The 22,345-nt window shown below is 39.5% G+C and overlaps 1 protein-coding gene across 1 annotated transcript in view; it reads right to left on the bottom strand.

Moving 5' to 3' along the window:
* Positions 1 to 1,295: 1,295 nt before the first annotated feature.
* PPA2 (inorganic pyrophosphatase 2) overlaps positions 1,296 to 22,345 on the bottom strand; it is a 41,565-nt gene continuing 20,515 nt past the window's right edge. The window contains exons 7-13 of the mRNA XM_035324352.1: positions 19,941 to 20,027; positions 18,530 to 18,656; positions 10,773 to 10,900; positions 8,897 to 8,982; positions 7,455 to 7,524; positions 2,479 to 2,518; positions 1,296 to 1,469 (exon numbers count right to left, since the gene is read on the bottom strand). Of these exons, the coding sequence (XP_035180243.1) occupies positions 1,441 to 1,469; positions 2,479 to 2,518; positions 7,455 to 7,524; positions 8,897 to 8,982; positions 10,773 to 10,900; positions 18,530 to 18,656; positions 19,941 to 20,027 (567 nt within the window). The 3' untranslated portion in view covers positions 1,296 to 1,440. The remainder of the gene's footprint in view (positions 1,470 to 2,478; positions 2,519 to 7,454; positions 7,525 to 8,896; positions 8,983 to 10,772; positions 10,901 to 18,529; positions 18,657 to 19,940; positions 20,028 to 22,345) is intronic.

Below are 22,345 nucleotides of genomic sequence, written 5' to 3'. Positions count from 1 at the left end.
TAGAATTCTAAAGTACAGCAAATAGTATTGTAAATGTAACTGTAAAAAAGGAAAAGTTCTAAGTATCTGGGGTTTACGCTGCATTTCTTGATACCACAGCTTTTACCTAAACCAGTGCCAAACTCTATGCAGATGGGAGAAATCTACCTATCCACAAATGCTGAGGCACAAACTGAGATTCTGGTATTTTCCAAGTGAATGGCATTTATACACTGGACAACATTCTACAGCAAGTTCTCTAAACCAAGAAAATTATCTCCTAAAAATCAAGCGAGAGATTCCCAAAGGTGAAGGTTTCCTTACTAGTAACTTAGTAAATAAAAAAGTTAGCCCTCTATGGTAAGCCACAGACTATTTTTTTTTCAATTCTTTATCTTGCTGTTTCATCATGTAAGCAACATTAACGTTTTGTTTCAGTCATTGTTCAAGTCAGACAATGCTCACCTTTGGTCTCAGTAACAAGCTGGATAAAGCTGTCTGTCTATATTACAATTTCCTTTCTACTTAACAGTTGGCTTTTTGTTTTTGTGGTTGTTGTGCTGTTGTTTTTTTTAAAGAACACTGGATACAGACTGGTCAGATTTAACCCTGCAGTAAAAAACGTGACAGATATTTTTAACATGAAAACACAAAGCTCAGTTCTATACAATTTATTAATCTTGTCCCACTGAATGAGGAATTATCAAAAGCCTTCAGGCGTACACAATTCTAAAAATGGAAGCTTTCCATAAGGAAAGTCCTTCCTGTGTGATGAAACACACAACTTACCAAAACAGGATGTAGTACACAGAGCACATGTGCATCCTCACTTCAATTGTTATAGCATTAGCCCTTCCTAGTTGAATTACTCTTTGGAGTGCAGTTGTATTTGTTTTGTTTTGTTTTTCCAAAGCAAATATGCTTTCTCCATAACTGCGTGAAGCAAGCAGAAACAACTGGTCACAAAAACGAATACAACTCAGGAAATTGTGCACGGCTGCATATTAAAGAACACGGTAAACCGCTAAGCCTATTACATAAAGATTATTGTCTACTTGAAAAGGATTACAGTCAGGGTGGCCAGACAAGCCCTGAGATACCATTTAACACAGTCTTTTATGCACCTGATGACTGGATTATTCCAAAACCTGGGGAGCAAGGTTGAAGACACCTTATCTCCCCATCTCCTTCGATACTACACTCTGTGAGCGGATCAGAGCAATCCTGGAGGTCTGAGATTCAGAAACAAACAAGCAAGCAAACCCTCCTCTTCCCCTTGCTCCAACCTACACAAAGACAGACGTAGAAAGGAAACATTAATTTAAAATGTCAATGTTTATTTACATGAGAAAGGTTTACACAATTTGAAAAGTTGTCTCAACCAACAATTAGTGCATTTGCCTGTCTTCAAAAATGGGATGACTTAAGATTTGGAGATGCGGCTTCAGAACACTTCAATGATCACTTGGGGAAAAAGTACCAGGAATCAACTAAAACAAAAAATACACATCGAGATGACATTAATTCTGTACAGCTAGCCAGTCACAAACTCTTCAACAAGCAACATGCTGCCCTTTCAACCATCTCCCCTCCTAACAATACTTCTGGGTGAGCTCTCTCCCCAGCCTATGGAAAGCATGTCCTCACAGTAACTTTAAGAGTCTGCTAAAACAACTTTGCAACAAGTTTCAATACTGACTGAACCATCCCTGGAAAAAAATCAAAGATTTGTTCAGTTGTTTGTCAAAGGTCTGAGATGCAATACTTCAGTAAATAAATGCTATTTATTGACAGCCATATAAGGGTAAATGGAATGCAACTTGCTTTCCCATGACATGGACTACACAGATGTTACTTTGCAAACAATTTGGAACTCGACTCATGACTAAGTTTCTCTTAGCATTTCCATAACTCCTTCCATCTCAAAAAGTGCATGTGTCTTCTCTATAGTTCCTGCCAGTGGAGAAATTTATTTTAAGTAGTTAACAAAAATGAAATTCTAGGATTCATTCTTATTCTTCTTGAGTAAAAACACATGTTCTATTAAAATGAAAACCAGTCATTAAAAAAAAAAAAAAAGTCTTTAAAAATCACACTTGAGAGCTGTGGTTATGTCACTTGTAGGAAAAGGGGCTGTTTACCTGATTAGCTCGCTAGTGTGAAGAGTGACAAAAGTAAGACAAAACAACCTTTCTCCTTTAGAGAGAATAAATGTTACGCAACTACCTTCCACGATCAAAGTAACGAAAAAAATATTTAGTCTTCTCATCTTTTTATAAGAGCTACACTTTCATTTGTCCTTAAAATCAACCTCCAGCCACAAACAACTCAGGAATTTCTGTCCACATTCTATTGAACAGAGGACAGGCATCATAGTGGCAAACCATCATCATGCTTACATGCATAAAAACACTCCTTTCAACAGAACGGTTTCTATGTTAATTTCTATAGCAAATGATTAGAGGAATCATATGGCATTTGGGGGAAAAAAGAATATACCTTCTGGGGAAACAGGATCTCCATTCACAGGCACTGGTGCCTACAAAACAAACAAACAACAAACATTATCAGTGTTTTGTTTCACTGGTAGCACCCAAACCCAAAGGTATTTTACTGCTGAAGCTACGAGGTACCAATAAAAACAGATCTTTTTCTGTTGCCCTCACAGGAGAACTTTCTACCTTACAAACTTTTTTTAATAGTTACTGTCTAAATTTATTTGTTGCTCATAACTAGCAAATCAGACACAATAATAATGAGTGACAGATTAATACCTTACCTAACATAAGGGGGATATTCCTACTGCATTGTCTGTGAGGATAATAGGATTTTCTGTTTACATACTAAAGAGTAAAAAATGCCTTTCCAATTATGTTACTCCATGTTTCATTATAAGGTACACATAAGAGAATATACACACAAAGAATTTACATTACATGCATGCAAACATTTTAAAATCAATAGTTATACTCTTCTACAACTCCATTTTAACAGAGGAAGAGTCAGTTCTGTGGAGAGCAACAAACTGTTTTAAAACACAAGTCTGTCACTCTCACTCCAGGTGCATTTTAAGGCTGGACACACCACTACTCAGTAACAGTATTACACAGCATGTCCTGTCATACTACCTATAGGATGAGATTAAAGCCAGTTTTAACACCAACACACAACAAGGCTGTAGCTACTCTTAGAGTAACCGTCCTCCACTGTCCATCCCTCAGCTCCTCACAAACAGGCACATTCTCCAACTGACTTAACTGATGGAGAAGAAAGAGAGCATCTGGGCACCAGGAATACCACAACACTCACCCACACAAATGAAATGAAAAACCAGGAGGACGTTGGCTTTTTCCATGACAGAAACCCATCCAAATTCGGCTTACCCAAGCACACAACCCCTGGACTAGTCACATGGGTGAGCCACGCATCAAAGAGAGCCACAGCAGCGTGTGTGAAGCTTCAGGAGAACAAAGCTGCAAAGCCAACACACCTTCTCCACTGAAAAGCAGAAATTCCTGCCTTGACTAAAAGCACCAGAAGGTGTTTGGGAGCACTTTGCAGGATTTTGGAGGACCAACGAGCCATGCACAGTTTAGCATTCAAACTGCGCTGCGCTGAGGTGAAGTTGTCTCGCAGGCCAGGCTGCCCCCAAGCAGGCGCAGGGCCCACTCTGCTGAGCAGCAAGACAAATCCTCTGAGGAGAAAAGGGAACCTCCAGCATTCTTTTTCTGCCTTTACCCAGGGCAATTATGTGCACAAATGGGTTATATCGCCTGGTCTGACAGGATGTGTCCGTATGACAAATGTAACCCAGGACTTCCAGGCCATACCACCAGACCACCCCACCTCTTCCCAGCAAAAACCAAAGCTTTATCTTAGGAGAACCAGTGGTCACTGTGTGCAAGCAGGAGCTTGCCGCTTCTGGGATAACTGCTCAGAAAGTTTAAGATAAGGACTCAGCACCTTCCCACCAAGAACAGCTCAAAGCTTCACCCAATTGAACCAGAAGCCTCTTCATGACAGAACGCTTCCATCTGGGACACTGCTTAAGGACCCCCCTCCCCCAAAGTCATCTGTTTCACAACTTGGCACTGAACAGAACATTCTGCTTCTACTAAATCCCAAATGGAAAAGCCCTCAAAGGAAAAAAAAAAAAAAAAAAAAAAAAAGTAGAGAGAAAGGCAGTTAACAGACTTTCCTGCTTAGATCTGAATTATTCTAAACACACTAGTAAACACACATGTTCAAATTCTGCTGGAGATTTTTTAAATTACCAAGAAAAGCCAAATATTTTCCCTTGCAAGACATTTTTCTGCATTTTATCAAGAAAGACCTCATCTAGCAAAGCTTTCCTAGCTCATTTTCTTTCCAGTATTATAAGGGAAGAATTATGTGATAAGTCTGAGAAACACTGCACTACTAACTATATATAGATTGTCTTGGAGATTTTCCAATTTAAAGAGTCCTCAGCGGCTTCTTCACAGAGCAAGTGAGCAAGCAGTTCTCGGATTAATGTTAAACAAAGATTTGGCTGTCCTGGTCAGTTTTACAGATGGCAACAATTTAAAGCCTGAAATAAACAGTACATCTTAGCACTAACACATGCAGCTACAAAGCTCTGTTCCTCCTGGGTTGAGTTTTCAACACGTACTAAAAGCAAAACTGAGAAAGATGAAATAATTTTCAGATGCAAGGGAACACCAGAAATTTTCATCACCTAAAGTGTTACTACTCAATGGGTTTGTAGTTACAGGGGGCTGGTATAATTTTGGCTGGCTCAAATGTTCTGAATGTGTTCCCACATGCATGGATCATCTTCTGATCTCTCTGGGATTGACTAGACACAGCAACTTCAGCAGCCGGAGATATATTCCTAGTTTGCCACCAATACAGATGACAGCACACATGCCCCCCGTCTGGAAACTAAGTCAGTGGAGTAGAAATTCCCCAATGCCAAACCATTCTAGTCCCACACCTGCAAAAATAATGAAAGGTCAAATAACAGCAAAATAAACCCTATTGGTTTGAACAGGGCTACCTTGGAAACTGCCCAATCAAAAATATCTGAAATTCTGAATAGAGCACTAATCCTTACCACGGTAAGCACTTGGTAAGGGTTTGTTTTCTATTTGGTTCTGAGTTAGAGTTCTCTTGCTCACCATTACAAGTGGCTTACAACAATACTTTCTCCTTTTTTTGTTGTTTTAAAATTCAATATACCTGATTTGGAGCGATTATCACCTACACAAAAATGTCGTAATGATAGTCTGACCCAGGAATTAAGCGTAGGGAACCTGCCCTCGCTGCACAAGTAACTCAGAAATTTTGCAGTATGCAAAATATCTTTCTCACTGTAATTGCATACAGAATCTCTACCTCTGCTTTCATCCAGAAGTTAATAAATGGACATAAATTAGGAGGAAAATGTATCTGCTTTTAGTTTAAAAACAAAAACAACAACAAGCAAAAAACACTAAACCAAAAAACGAAAACCAGACACAGGCAGCTTTCATTTAAAATTACCACAGCCATTAAAATTCTGCAGCCAACGCTCACGTACTTTCACTTGTGTTTGAAAGACATGAGAGCCTGACAACCAAAGTGGGCAGAGCAGTGTACCAGACAAAAGAGTATCTGCTTAAAATGAGCAAGTCAACTTCCCCGCTTGTATTTAGAGCTTGACTGTCCACCATTCATGTTTCAAGAGCATTTTAATTTTCTTAGTTACCAGCAATTGGAAGCTGCATGTAGTAACACCAGTATTTAAACCAGCATTGCATCTTTTTTCCCTGTCTGAAGAGTACCAAGAGACAGTAGCCTAAAAAGAAAAAACTACTTAGAAGAAACTGAAATGGAATGATGGAAAGGAGTATGTGATAACTTCAAAAACCAGTATCACTTAAAGAAAAACAATGTTGAGGCACAAAAAGCCAGGAAGTGATAACATTTGATAAAAAGTCAAGTGTTCAAAATAAATAAGACATTAAAGTTTGATATAAAGTACTTATTTTATAAACTGGTTTTACTAACCCCATCCACCCCAGAAAAGAAAAAGATTTTTTTGTAATTAAGAGACAAAATAACAGATACTGCTAATTTGAACAGATAGTTATTTACCTACATGCTTCAGAAGTACAAACAGCACAGAAATCAAACAAAAACAGTCCTCTGAAGGTTTGTCACCGTCCAAACTTAATATACATTTGCAGTTGAAATTTCAGTTGCATTTCAAACACGCATGAAACATTGTTGTAAATTTTGATATAAGAGGTAGGTATTTGCTTGCAGCTGTGACAGACATGTCTAAAACATGTTTGAATTCCCAAATCAATTTTTCTTTCATTGAAAGCTTACAGTCCCGTTATTTAACATGAGTCCAAACACATTTACAAGTGCAAGTACATAAACATACTTTTAAAGAAATGCTGAAAGCAAGTGATTTGAGCAAAAGAAGTTAGGTCTGACACTTCTTTATGACTCAAACTGACTTTTCTGCAGCTGACAGTCTTATTTGTGGCAGAATACCACTCAGGACAACATTCTTACTCGAAGTTTTGTTGGAATGTTACCTGCACAGAAAGAAGCCGTCTCCTTTAACAGCTGAACTTCCACTATCAGTGTGATTACCAAGGCAAAATACTGACTGTGTACAGCCCTCATCAGTTAGCTACCCAGGCAGATATGCACATGTGCAAAATACTTGCCATGCTGACAGGATCATGAGCACAGAGAGAATCACAGTATATCTTAATTTAAAAAAAAAAAAAAAGTAAAAAGGAGTACATGGAGGTACTTTTCTCCATGTAATTTCTGGTAACTTTGTTTAAATTCCATCATCCAAAAGAGCAAATTTTAAAGTCAAAGAAATTCTTCTCCACTAGCATTTGCACATGAAAGCATCAGATCTGCAGGACATTTTTCTCGCCTGAACAGAAAACCTGTATGTTTTAATTTTATGTTAATTTGCAAAATATGACAGACATTCTTTAAGAAGCCTTCAAAAAAAAAAAAAAGCACCCCCACCCCTCTTTTACAGCAATGCATTTAATTATGCAAGTAGACAAACAAAGGATCCCTTTAGTGATTAGGGACTACAGTCAGCTAGTCAATGAGTTCTAACACTGGGTGGTAACTCATGGCAACAGGGGAGACAGAGAAGACAGCAGGCTAGATACAAATAGCAGTCCATCTTGCTATTCAGGATCAGAAGAAACAGTGCTGCAGAGGGAAAAAAAAAAAGAAAAAAAAACCACCGGAACGGTAATGAACCTGCCAGAAAATACAATTGGACCACTGCAATAGAAGGTTTATATTGTAATGCTTACACATCCCTCACAACCTTTGTGCTTTTCCTTTTACTTTATAGCTTAAATTTTTACTTAATTAAAGAGCATTTCAGTTGTGGAGCTCTGAGTCTTCTTTCTTTTTTATCACTTTTGAAAAAGGGTGGAAAAAAAAGTAGATATTATCCTTACCGACTGCACAATTGATCGGGCATCCTCCTCACTGCAACAAAATGGGCTGCCACTCACCAGAACATTCGTGCTGAAAAACAGAATTAAAAAACATTTTATCCATCAGTGGAAAGCAGCAGCACACAATTAGTGCCCATGGAAAAAAACACCTTCACATATAGAGCTCAGATATGTATCTCTGTCATGAAACAAGGAAGTTAAAAACATAAAGTAACAAGTAATGCTGGAAGGGAATGAGTGTTTGGAGTGCTGTTCTTTGTTTCTTTGGGTTTGGGTTTTTTTTAGGCTATAAATTCTATGCTACTGTAAGCAGTACTCACAGTTACTTCTGGCAGCTCACTTGGGTACAGTTCAGAGGACCACAGTTAATAAATTCAATCCCCTCAAAAAGTCAACAGTGAAATTAACATTTGTAGGAGTTGAACACCACCTAGATGGCTAGCAGGGATGGCATGAATATCCCCTTGTCTCTTGTCCTTTAAAGGATGGCTAGATTCTACAGCAAGCCACCCTTGTGTTACAGTAACGCACCTGCAGCACTTAGCAAGAAAAACAAACAAACAAACAAAAACACACAGAGGGAACTCCAGGACTAAATACTTTGCAGGTTTGCCTACAGACTATGGGTATGTATCCTTTCACACCAAAATTGAGTTTGGTCATGAGCTTTTAGGGTTCTACGCAATAAATGGCACAAAGTTCAGTTTCTCAAAGCAAAGCTCAGTTTTTAATTATTTTTAAATTGCATCAACATAAAGCTCAAAGTACCCCTGAAACAATCAGGACACACGTTTGAGTACTATCCTGCAGTATTCTTGCAGTGTTACAGCAGAACTACCAACCTTCGCAATTGTTAAAGTGTTCAAACACTTGCAAGTCACATTTTTCCAGCAGAGTGGAAGAGGAAAGTGACCATCTGAACACAGCCTTCCCCACAGCCTTTGCCCTTTGGTTTAGTTGATGGCAATCCACATCCCTTGGAAAGCACCATGCAGACACCTGCCCACTCTTCAGGGCCTCTGGTGCCAGAAATGCTTATGCAAACCCCTCCAGAGAGCTTCATGAAGCCCACTTTCATTTAGATGAGGCCAAAAGCTGGCAATGAGCAACGATGTGGCATTCCTGAAAACAACTAAATAACAGTGACAAGATTTCCACGGGATTCTGAGATACTCCCCAAATGGTACCAAACATTCTGGGGCCATTACTAGGAAGTAATCTGTGTCACTAGTATATAACCAATGTATTTTTTGAACTGCTTACCAGTATACCATCACCATACAAGGTGTAATTAGTCAACGACATTCAATTATTAATTATCAATTAAACTCGTGAGTATTCCTGTTACCTCAAAAACCTAAGCAGTTCATGCACAGCTGCCACGTGTTGAATACCAACAGTCTAGCACAATACAAAGAGGAAAGATGGGTCTGGATACTTACCATTTAATAGTACCTCCATCAGTTTTTTTATGAAGCAAAGCTTTCCAGTATTCATGAGTGGATTTAATAATTTCAACAGCAAAATCCTAGTTTACATCAAGGAAAAAAAAATATGATTTAAAAGGTTATTAAACAGAAAAAAAGACAGACCTAGTTTATTAAGACACGCTGTTTCATGTGTTATTTAAGGAGCCTCCTTCGAGGCCTCATTAAATTTCTGGAAAATCTAACACTATTTTTTTTTTTTATGAAAAGAAACGAACTTCACTATCTGTCAAATACACTGGCAACACATTCAGGACTTTCCTCAGTGTGCAGCCAGAAAACAGGAAGCCTGCATGAAAAAATGAAGCCAGTACTAGATGCTAAACAGACACCTACAGCTGTAGAAAACTGTACCACGTCTGAAACGGGACAAAGTGTGTGAGCTGTGCTCTTCTGTTACATGTGCACATCAGGGTCAGAGTTAAGGTTTCCCCTCTAGTGGCAAAATCTGCATTTATTTCATTAATTGCCCAATCATATACTTAAGCATTTGCAACAACATAACATGTCAGCTGCTTAATAGCTTTTGTTTGCTTAAAAGCAAAAGTAATGGGGGGATGACGACAAAAAAGCTTTAAAAAATAAAAATAAAAAAGAGCCCTCAGTGTGCAGATGATATCTAGACTGGCTTGCAAAAAGCTGCCAGCAGAACACTCACATTTCCTAACAAGGAGTGACTTGGCAAAGCACCCCTGGAACATTGTGAACTTCACCAGAGCTGCTGGAGCACAGCCACAGCTGCCTCACCACATCCTGGGTCTCCAGAAACGCTTGAGAATTATTCAAGTGCTCCCAACCAGCTATGGCGGGGCATTTAGTGCCTCGAGCCTGAATGGGATATACCCTGTTAAAACTGTCACTACAGCAGAATTACAGAGCAGGAAAATTTGAAAGAGTAGTTCCTGGGAGAACAAGAGAGAGATCAGGTTATCCATCCTTAGAGCTTTGTATTTGATTGATTTAAAAGACAGCTTTAGTGCAGAGGGGAGTCAGGGCATCTCTTTAACCAGACAAAACATGCAAAGTTGTCTGTGCTGGTTAGAAGGCATTTTACAACTTTGATAGCACGCTGCAAGCTGAACTAGCTGACACATGAACATCATTCATCAGGAACCTGTGATTCTTCGCCAAAAAAAAAAAAGCCTACAGTGTACAATATATGATTTGCAAAATCATGTACAATACATGATTTTGACACAGATCACACACAATTTCCTCTGGAAAAATCCTGACATTTTCCTCGGCAAGGTCTATCCCTAGGCCCACTTTCGAACACTGGCCATTTTTCCTGTAGGATGTTTAAAAAGGTTAAAAAAAAAAGGTAAAAATATTTTTTAGCCCTCAAGCCAAAAACAGCTCAAATGGTCTTAAACAAAATGACCGGGAAAAACTATACCTTTAACAAATACCAACTATGAAAAGATCTGCAGGCTATTGTCTATCTTTAACTGCATTACCTTGAAAAACATCCAGAAAATTTATCAGACTCAAAAAAAGTATCTGAAAAGACTATCTGTTTGTTCCTCTGACAGGGAGAATGAAAATGCTGTGACCAGCACTACAAACCTACAGATGCACATGGAAGTCTTGTCAGGACTGGGACTGCATGTTTCTTTTTTTTACTGACTTTAATACCATACGTATTTTCCCTGATAAAGTGAAAGATAGTACACATTATTTATTCCTATCCTAACACACTGTATTAAAAGATGCTTCATTTAAAAATTCTTTTTGTTCAAGGTTCTCCTCTTCTCCAAATCTAAGAACTCTACAATGTATCAAAGAGGCCATAGGACAGAAAGACACGTCTTTAATTTTGAATTATCTTCACCTTGCCTTTAAATTCTCCATTAAAAGCAAACCGATTTTCTGGTTTACCATCAGGAACTTTATATAATCGGAACCACTCGATCGTAGCCTCAAGGTAACCCGGCTTGTGCTTCCTGACATCATCAATATCTGCAGGTTTGAAAAAACAAAACAACAAAAAAGGTCATTTTTACTCACAATTTCTGTAACATTAATTTTTCAAAGTCTCATAAAGGATTTGCAAGCAATTTGGTTTCATTGAGTACTTTCAAAGTCATTGGGGAACTTCACTTTATTACATTAGCTGCCCATAGCTGATATTTTATGATTTTACCACCACACTAACCAGGTAAACCAGTTGCCTCCTGCTCTTCATTAATTAAAACCCAAAGGGACAATGAATAAAAGGACCATAGTTATGGTAGGAAAAGGAAGAAAGTTCCATATTTACAGGCTTTCATCTCAATAGCTACCTCTTGCAATGCTTAGATTATTCCGTAAGATTTTTTTTCCCCAGCTACTGTAGGGTCTACAGGCATTTTTTGATAATGGAAGAATAGCAGAGATAAACAATTTCAACACGTGGATTTTAAACCAGTAACTCAAAACTAAATACAGGTGCGACTTTTCGAAAGTTGTATTAAAGGCATACCTCTGCTCTTTAATTCCAAATTCAGCCCTCTAGATACACGAAAGTTAAGTGCCAAGAGCATTAAGCACTAACTTTGCTGATAACCCCGCGATATCTGCATCCATGCACAGTGATAAGCGGATCTGCCTTTGCCTCTGCAGTCCTCCTGTGCAAAGATGGAACAGGAGACAAAGAGGAACTCACGCCATGTGGGGGCACCCCTGGGAGGCAGCGCTGCCCTTTGCCACAGTGGGTGCAAGGAGATGAAAAGCTCACAGTAAAACTGCTCAAGGGGTGTACCTCTGAGGCAAAGATGCACTTTGTGATCTCAAACATTTCCTTCTGCTGCGCATATCCGATGTTACTTGGTCATCCTGTGAGGAGGCTACCACCACTCCTGTCACCTGCAGTAAGGTGGTCCTCAGCTGGCTGAGTATCAGCCCCCTGGCAAATTAACCCTCTGGCATTATGTTTACGTGGAAAAGCCCTGAGTGCAATCTTACCCGATTCTGATACAATAAAGCATTTTGCCCTTTCTAGAAGCCAAGTTTGCAGCTGGTGTAACCCTTCTCTCTGCATCTGTTTCCCTCCAACAGTCATTTCTGACACAAATGGGAGCTGACTTTTTATTGCTGTGCTTTGTATGTGGTCTTCCATTTATTTTATAACCTCACTGCCCAGGCCACCTTCTATAGTGCTCTTCTCCTTCTCTAGTGTTTTGCAAGTTACTTGCTCATTTCTCCCTTCCTGTTTTCCTAGCATCTCACCTTGTCTCTTACCACACTGCTCGCCTGTTTCACCCTATTCTCCAGTAGACATACATCACTCTCTGACAGCTCCTGGTTGCCACTGTGACTGCTGATGGATGGTCTTCTGTCTACCCAGCTCCCTTCATTGCTAGAGATTTTCCAAAGGTGCTTAGTCCATGGGATTAACACCTACCTGTGCCCTTTCCATCTTCAAGTGCCTAAATGCCTCCTTAAAATCTAATCTGAGCCCAAACAAGGACATTCAAGTATTTCTAGAGAACAACACAAGACTTTTTACCTTCTCTTACTACACACTGCTCAACTGTGTAGAGGCTGCTGAGGGAGATGACTTGTGGACTTAACTGTGAGACCAAACATCCACGTCCATGAGAAGATAGGCTGAGCACACTCAGCCATCTTGTAGATGCCACTCCCAAATTCCACTGGATCATAAATTACCCACAGAATAAAGCATAAAACCTTGAAGAACCCTACGTAAATTTTTGCTTCTGCACACACTTAATAGAGCTACGTGTTTATGGACTCAAGTAAAACACAGTTTGAACTTGGCTGCTGGCCATCTGCCTGTAGAAGATTAGAGAGTTTCACTGGCAGAATCCCAGAAAGAAAAAAAAAAAAAAGCAAGGGCACATAAGGCTGTGCTGGAGGCAGGTCTTTTAGCTGGAATGCAGATTTAAGAGTACAAGAAGCCTTTCACAGAGGTCGGTAGAGGAGACCAACAAAGAAGGAATGACTTCGAAAAGGGTGGTCTTGGTTGGAGGCAGGATGATTCTTTTGGACCCTAATGAAACTACAGCTCCAGTTCCAATCAGTTGCAGGGCTCCAGTGTATCATCCTGTTCTCTCCAAACAAGGGAACATCCCTCCTCCTATGTTGAGCCCTCGTGATCTCCTCCTCTTTTGAGGTTTGAACTCATGATTTCAAGTACTTGCTGAAGAGACAGTATCTCCTCAAGTCTGTAAAGCAAACCAGGCTGCTGCAGCAATTTCCTTGACTCCCAGTGGTGGATGAACTCCAGGTTTCTGTCTCCGGTCACTGCTTAAATTCAAGCATACTTTCTCAGACTGCTGCTCTTTTTTTTCTGGTTCCTGTTCCAATAAACCTCTCACCTAACTCTGCTTCTCCATTCCTTTTACTTGGCTATTTGCCTCCCATTCCCATAAAAACTGTTCATCGGAAGTGCTTGACTGTCTTCTAAGTGACATTTGAGCCTGTCCCCATCTGGCATTCCTTACGTATAGGCTTTGTTCAGTTTTGTTAAAAGGACCCAACTAACAGAATAGGCTTCGGGACAGGCTTTCATTACCACCTTAACACAGGGACAATCACCTCCATGGACAGAACGATCTCTGTGAATTTCACGTTCTCAGAACTGAAAATACAGGTCTGATTCAGTTTACCTAAGCCAGGTATAATGCCATAGCATTATATGGCCCCTAAACTACTGCCTGCTGTATATTCTGAGGGCTTAAGAAGAGGGACAGTGGTTGCTTATGTTTCCCTGGTTCCTTGCAAGCTATTCTCCTTCACCCGCCATGCTTCACTTCACTTTTCCTTATTATGATGGCCAGCTACAGGACACCAAATGAACCTTAAGCTGCTGACAAAAAAAAAGAGAAAATGAAACTGCATTATAATGGGAGCTGGTGGGCAAGCAGCAGGAAAAAGCGCAACCAAAAAAAAAAATCAATCCTGTTGCTGTGGAGTCAGCACACAGCACAAAATACAAGGAAAACAGCAGCTCTGCCATCATTCAACAGCTACCTCTTCAGTTTATTAAAAGGCACCATAGAAAAGCTTAGAAGACAGCTTGAAAGACACTTCCTTTGAAATCCAAAAGGCATCTTAGGGGCATCAAGTGGAAGAAGAGAAAAATATCTTCAGATAACAGAAAAACAAGCAAAGAAAGGTAGAAGAAAATATAATGAAAAGCAGTATAGTAATATACCACACTCCTTCCTATAGAAGCCAGTTGTGTATTATGAGGAAGAAGAAACAAGTAGGAGTTAGATGTCCTCTCCACAGCAGACAGTGACCCTGACTGCTTGCCTTTCCTCAGAGCTATGTGCTCCCACTGATACAAAGGAGGCTACGCATACATGGAAGCGGCAAGCACATACCTAGTCTAGTATGGTTTCATCTCTGCAGGCAAGCCCTCAGAGTGGCAGAGACCAGCAAGGTCAGGCTCCTGTAGGTACATTTTCAATGTGCAGCCTCTAGCTCTGTGTGGCGATTTCTTTATATTGCCTACATACGACCATAGATCCCATTTTTCTAGGCACCAAAGTTAAGCAACAAGGGTTAAAAAGAATTGGCTAATCACTTGAAGGGTTGCAGTTGAGTCTCAATAAGGAAAATCTCAAGAGGCTGGCACAAACAACTGCTGCTAGCTCTCTGTCAAGGGAGCGAGCCAATGCAAACGCGGCTCCCAATTCTATCAGGCTTTACAAAAGGGAGCGACAAAAGCATTTGTACAAAACTACCATTTTTAGTACAACAGATGCTGCTTCTTGCAAGCAAAGCTAAAACAACATGCTTGCAGCAAGCTTTCTAAACAAGGTCTGTGGGAAGGGAGGACATATGTTTTTAATAACATCTTATAAACATTTACAGGAAGCAGCAGCTACATTCCATATAAAGGCATTTGGTGTATTTTGTGCAGCATGGTGTGAGGGAGTAGGAGGGGAGCCCCAGTACAGATAATTAATTCCTTTATATTTAATGCTTACACAAATCCACAACAAAGGTTTTCAGGGCCTCTGCTGCTGCTCTGCATATAAATACACTAATACGCAAGGGTATATAACAATATACGGGACAAAGCGTGCAAGAGACTTTTTTGCTATTGAGGTTTGATCACGTAAACTCAAAAAGCCAATCTGGAGTCGTACACTGGCAAGGAAGCATAGTAATGGAGCACAGTTTACTATAGCACTGCCAGCAAAGCTGGCAGAAATCACCAACTGCTGTTGAACATATTCAGGGTTCTTCCCAGTAAGCAGTGGCGTAAAATGGTTGCTAAAATCCCAGGCAGGTAAATCACCTCGGAAATGCCATCCAGCATTCAGGATTTGCCCGATTCACCTCAGGAAGGTAAAATGACCTTTTGAGAGTCAGACCTTCCAGTCTTCAGTCTTTCTGCTTTAACTGCGGGTCACTTGCAAAACCATGTCCAACACAAAGATGCTGCACTCGTTTAGACCAAATTAGAGCACCAAAATATTGCTCACCCTTCCTGAGCCCAATCTTGCAAAGCGCAGAGATGTATGTGAATTTCAATGCCTTAAATTCAATCCAAATTATGAGATAAGCAGACAGGCAGCCTTTCCAGTCCAAGAATCTGTTTCTTCTCTTGGCCAGTATACTACATTAAGAAGAAAAAAAAAAAAAAAAAAAAAAAAGCCAGGCCTATTATGCTGCCAAGATTTAGTGTTTAAGTATGCTGGGAGGTTTTAGGCCCTCTCCTAGACCCTGATCTGAAGTTACTTTGCTGGCCATCTGGCTAGCAACTGCCTGAGCAGAAAGACAGCACAGTGGTTTTGAGGCAGATACAAAGGCAAATCTTATTGAAACAGATAAATCTGAACATGTCCAGGTATCAGTCTAAAAGGAGGTTTCTCATCCAGACACCTGCACCTCATGTACAGCTTGTATCTGGAGATTGTCCCAGCACCCAGCCATATTAAGTGCTCTAACAAAAAACAGGTTAGTTTCCAAAAGTTGGCCCAAAGACACTAAGTCTCTGCTATTCCCACCGATCACACCTTTCCCACTCGAGGAGGTACTGAGCACTGCTTATCATTCCTCTGGGTTGTCACTATAAACTAGAGTTTTTCATTGCTCTGCGTGAAAGAGGGAGTTCTAGGCAGGGTTTCCAATTTAAAGCAGTATTTATCAATAAATGCCTGCAGGACACAGTACAGAGGAGTGTGATGAATAAACAATGAGGGCTGCTCAGACATTGGGACTGCTCAGTTTTAAGTTCTGTGAAGTCTCAGAAAAATCAATTGCACTTACGAGAATGATCACAATCCCAGAAGGAGAATATACAGAGTACCTGGGGTGTGCTTAAAGCAGCAAGAGGAGTTAACACACTGCGCGGGCTCAGGATGGGGTTTGCAAGTAATCACCACTCTGGTGCCTCGGAATTATCTTTTCCAAATGTTCACTGGGGGCTGTGCACATACTGAGCTGAAAGCAAATGTGATGATTCTCAGTCCAATTCAAAATGTTTAGCAAATGATATAAAAACAACTGGACAGACAGAAGGCAACACTTAGCCTCATCTTTCCCTAGGAGGCCACTACTGTAACATAGCAGCACATCAATTACTGATGGAGGTATTGGTTTTATCCGTAGCTGCTGTCCCTTCTTGCTAAAATAATTAACATCTTTGGGAAGAGGGAAAAAACGAGTATAAAGGGACATATTGTACTGCCTACTTCAACAGATTTGTTTGTTTTCAGAGCGAAGAAGGACTGCTGTTAAACACTACGCTAGTCATGTTTTGGGAGAGCAGATGAGGGGGGCTTCTCTCTCTCTCTCTCTCTCTTTTTTTTTTTTTTTTTTTTTTTTTACAACTCTAACCCTGAAGGCGTAATTTTGGAAAAAAAAGTTTTAAACTGGATAAATATTTCTCCCGTGTTCTGAAGCGCAGGAGTGCAGCTCTTTTCTTCAGGTTTTGCATCTATTCTCTGATAAGAAAGGATGCACACAACCACCACAGGCAAGGGTTTGCATTTTAAAAAAAAATAAAAATGAACAAGACTCTTACTCCCTTCCCAAACAAACCAAAGAGCCAATCAAAGCTGTATCATAGCTAACACAAATCAGTCGTTACCTTAAGAAAACAAACAAACAAACAAAAACACAGGGCTTTCAAATGAAGTTACTTAACCCAGTGATAGAAACTTTCTCAGTTTTACTTCTACTTACTGGATTCCTTTTCCTTTTAAATTCTCTAATCCAGTTTTCTGATGAAACTCTCACAAATTATTAAAGAAAAATAGGTAAGAGTAAGTAGAACACCACATAGAAATAGGATGCTAACTGCTTATCTTTAAACCACTAATGCTTATACCACATGATAGAGATTTAAATTGAAACTAGCATTAACAGCAAACTGTTACTTACTATTTCCTTAAGGTGAACTTATTAATTTCCGCCAAATTAAAGAATCATAAACGTTATTTAATAATTCATCTACCCCACTATTTTAATCAGCATCAGCTCAAGAGTTTCCTTTTTCCTCACTGCCTCTTCTCCCCTTCTTTCCCCACAACTCAAGTATTCCCCATGTCAAAGCACCCTGCAAGAAAACTGAATGAAGGGCCAGCCCAGTGATATGCTTTATATTCAGAAACCAGGAAAAAGTTCCAATGACTGAGAAACATAATCCCTCAAAAAACTAGAGGATACCCCTACTCCTAGGGAAAGTCCGTGCCTTGGAGACACCTGCCAACAAAGAACAGTCTCTGACCATACACACCTAATGCTATATATGAGATTGTTGGTCTCATAACAATCATTAACTTTCAGACAAAGCTCACTTCATTATCGTGATTCCCAGTATGATTGTATTTGAGAAAGTGAACCTCTGTTTATCCAGAGAAGAGCTGCATTTTACCTGTGCTGTTAAAACCTAACTCCCTCCAGGTTTAACATAATTGAATCTTTAAATAAATAAATAAATAAAAATAATAAAAAAAGGAATATACCTCACACTCTATTCACACTACAGCTTATTAGCATTCTACTTCTTGAATTCAATTTGGATGCCAGAAGCAAGGTCACAGGGAGGACTGCACAGGATATTTCACCCTGCAAAGCTAGTCATCATCAGGGCTGATACTAGGGTGGATCTGCTTCAGCAGTTTACGCTGCAGATTTCCAAGCTAAAAGGTGAAATCTAACTGCTCTTATTAGGCAACAATCCCTGGAAGTAGCCCAGTTACAAATGACAAAACGTTGGAAATGTACAGCCCTTCTCAGAATGCAATACAACGCCCACAAATACAAAAGGAAAAAAACACTTTCAGCAAGGAAAACAGTGTACTACGTCATCTGAGTGAGTAAATATGTACTACTACAAAGGAAGTAAGGCTAATTTTAAGAGGTCACTTTCTAAGGGAATTGTGTTTATGAAGTCAGAAGACTTTTTGCCTGACACACCCTCTTGAAAATCCCAGTGAACCTTTAGAATGAAAACACACATGCCCGTTTTCAAGGAAACATCTGAATTTAAACAATGAAAAAAAAAAAAAAAAAGTTTTTGCCTCGTGCCTATCTACCTCTTCTTTTCCTGCGTGACCCAAATTCAGGTACAATTGTTGAAGTTGCTGAAACAACTTGCTGTAAGATAGGTAAAACTATGCTTACTGTGGATATTCTGGGCTTCTGGGTCATCCACACCGATGGCAATTATCTTCCAATCTGTCTCTCCTTCATCAACCAGAGCTAAAACACCCAACACCTTCACTTTAACTATCTCACCAGAAGAACGAACCTGGAAAACAGGACATGATCTCAAAAAGACTTGGAAAATGCTACACGTAATTAGTCTTTTAAGTTGCAGACAAAATGGTTTGCTACCTGTTCAGCCAGCAGCTAACAAAATTACAAGATCCATCTGTAAACTTGATACACATCACCCTCATGTTAACAGCCTTTCTCCTGCCTTTTCTATTCTTAAACCTTCTCTTCTCCCATCACCATTTAGATAAGGAGACAACACAAGCTACAGTATTTTTCCTTCTCTTCTACCCTACCTCCCCACACACTTTCTTGATCTTTGCCCCAGTCTACAAGTCAGCAACATTTCTTACTCATTTTCTAGCTCCTTCATGCCTGTTGATTCTCTGGTTTCTCAACTCTTGGTCTTCATCTGTCTCTCGGACACACACACACACACACACACACACAGCCACCCACCCACCCCCAAAAAACATGAGCACAACTCTTTTGCATTCTCCTGTGGACTTTTTTCACATCAGGTAATACTTCCTTTCAACTCTTTCTGGATCCCCTCAAATTCAGCTTTAGGTTCCTTCACGCCAGCAAAGCCACCTTTGCTAAGGTCACCAGTTAAATTTCCTTTTACCTTAGATAGCTCAAGAGACCCCTCATCCCTCGTTCATTTCATTTACCCTATCTTTGGTACCGCAGAGGATTACTCCATTCTTTGCTGCCTCCAGATGCATGGAATTTTCTTTCAGTGAGCTAAACCTTTCCCTTACACCTATCACTGGTGTTTTCTGTGCCTCTTTTTCATCCACCCACTCCGTATCTCTTAACTGCAACAGGTTCCTCTTCTCCTCTAAAGAGGGATGTTTCTTTTTGCACCCATGAGAAAACTTAAACCTACCCCCTATGTGGGTATGACCTTATAATCTAATGTGCACTACAACTGTCATATTTCTTCATCTTTCAGAATGCTAGTCTTATCTCTAGTGCTGCTAGCGGGGGAAAAAGTCTTCTTTTTCCTTCCTCAAAATCTTAACCCTCTCCTCTTCCATCCAAAACTCACTGTCCAGCTATACAACTTCAGGGCGTTCATCTCCAGCTTTCTCTTTTATCCAGCACCCAGACTTTATAAGATCTTTTTTTCCCTCTTTTTTTTTTTTTTTTTGCTGTTATTTTTAAATCCACCATTTTCTTATCTCTTTTTAGACCCTCTGCTAATATTTTAGTCACCCCAAGACTGACTACTGCCACCTTTTCTTGTTTCCCACCTGCCATTCTCTTTCAAAAGCTATTACAAATCATTAAATTAATCTTGATAAAAACCAACCTTTGAACCAATCTCACAAACATCAATAGGATCATTATCCCCACAACATCCTGTAATGTCATCTTTATGGTTTGGATCTTCCCAGGTCTGTCAAAGGAAAGAGAATTATGAGTTACCAACTGGTCTGCAATTACAATTCATCTAACTGCTAAATTACCGTGATTAATAAAAACACCAGTAAAAATGTCAGCTTGCTGAGAATGGACTTGCTCAACCAAAAACAAACAAACAAAAAAACAAACAAAAAAACAAACAAAAAAAAACACCTCCAAACAAACCATGGACTGAGGATGGATAACACAGTAACAAATGGATCAATGGCATGAAAGACACATGAGACACTTTATGATACTGCAGTGATCAAGTCATCTGAGGAGCCAGAACATGTATTCTTCTAGCTACCAGCACTTCTGGGATTAAACTAGGATATTCTACAATCACATTTTTACTATACTCTTTAGATACACCCACGCTAACATAAGTTGCTTTCAAAATCATCTAGACTTTGAGCTGACCAAGCTCCTGGGTATGGAATTGTCAGTATCCACCTGACTTTATGAAGTTCTGAATTTAGGTCTGAAACATTTCTGAGTGTTTTTGTATACAAAGATGCCCACAAGCCCAAGAACTGCCAGCAGCTTGAGACAAAACAAGGTTCCCTGAGACCTAAGTTCAAATCCCTGCTCTAAGCTCTATATGAGCAAGGAATCACAGGCAGCTTAGTATAACTTTATAAAAAGGCCAGTACACATTTTGTCTCTTACTTGCTTGGAACAAAAGACATCTTTCTACAGTTAAGAAGTTTTTCTGGTAATAATTTTAAGACCATTGAGGTTTTGTGGAAAAGATGTTAGAAAACCACCTACAAGGAGCTATACTGCTAGCTCCAGCTGTTCTCGGTCAAGCCTCCAACTCATGCTCTTGTTCTTGAGAACGTGACTGATGCTACAACTGTGAAAAGCAAATGGTCAGGTATTTAGATAGCAGCATCATTACCAGAAAAAAATGACAGAAGTGGAGTCAAGAGAGAATTTCAGCCTAAAACTTATTTTTCCAATATTCTTCCAAAGCACTTATTTAAGGCTTCATTCTATCAGTGCCATTCTCTAGCCCAGCTGCACCTCTCCACCTGTAGTTTCCCTAAGAACAGAAGGGAAGCTAGCTAGGAATGGTAGCGTTATCTAGACAGCACAGCAATTCCTGCAACAATTACACTCCTAATTTTTCTTCTCTGTTCCAGAATATAAAACAGCAGCCACAAATCTGTATCGTTAAGCCATATGCTAGGGCTGAATTTCTGGCAACTGCTGACCCTGATGAAAAGTCCTCTTGAGAAAGCAGAGACCCAGAACTGGATCAGGCCCAGGGTTTGCGATAGTAGCTGGTAAGAATCTGGAGTATTGTTTAGACTTCAACAAATATCATGATCCAAGTGACCTTTTAAAGTCATTACAGGGAAAAAAAAAAAAAAAAAAAAAAAAGGAAAGAATTATCTCCAGCTGTATGACTGACAAGGTAGTAAAGGGAGCTGAATTCATCTCATGGGGAATGTGTCATCAGTCCAAAATAACGCACTTTGTGCAGGAAAATATTTAAGTGTTCAATTTTGGCTTTGTACAAAGGCACAAACAAATTTCAAAATATTAAATGGAACTCTTGGTTCCCAACAATGCCTACGTGGAAACTCGGACTACTCAGACTGCTGACTGGATAAAGACTTCATTGTCCTCCTCCACCACCTACCTGGTATCTCCTCTTCAGGGACGAAATACGTAAGCAGATTTTCAGGAGTAAACTTCCACTGCTCATGCATTTAAGTGTAAATAAATCTTTTTTCTAGTTCCATCTTGATCTTAAATACTATTTTAAATCCACTGTGTTATTCAGAGTAATGAAAAAAAAGTTTTAAAACTTTAATTATGTTAAAAATTTCAGACATAGTTTGTTTTTTTCTCCAAGACTCAAACAAAGTTTTGAAAGTGCCATTATCAGTAAAGTCTCCGAGTTCAGAGCAAAGTTAACTAAGGCAGTTGAGGTTTAATCTAAAGAAAAACTCCTTGAGTTCCTCTTTCTTAAAGATATTAAGAAATAATACCAATTAACATTCATGCTGCAATACATGAAGATCCTAATTGAGTTTAAAAATGTCTTGCTTAAACAGGAAGGGGATACTTGAACAAGTATTTTGAATGCCAGACCACGACAGTTTGATTTTTTCACTATGGTACACAGATGCAGGCTAGAGACTCAAGATTTCTTGATCATTTAACTCCTTCCTGAAACTGATCTTGTATTTATAACTACGCCCAAATTCTGATCAAAATTTACAGACACAATAAAGCTCTACATAAAAAATCCTGATTTACAAAGAGAAACATCTCTCTTGCAACTGATTTGCATTCCGG

This window comes from Oxyura jamaicensis, chromosome 4, assembly GCF_011077185.1.
Source record: "Oxyura jamaicensis isolate SHBP4307 breed ruddy duck chromosome 4, BPBGC_Ojam_1.0, whole genome shotgun sequence".
NCBI lineage: Eukaryota > Metazoa > Chordata > Aves > Anseriformes > Anatidae > Oxyura > Oxyura jamaicensis.
Note: the sequence above shows the minus strand (reverse complement) of the source record. Positions and strands in the feature narration are given on the sequence as shown.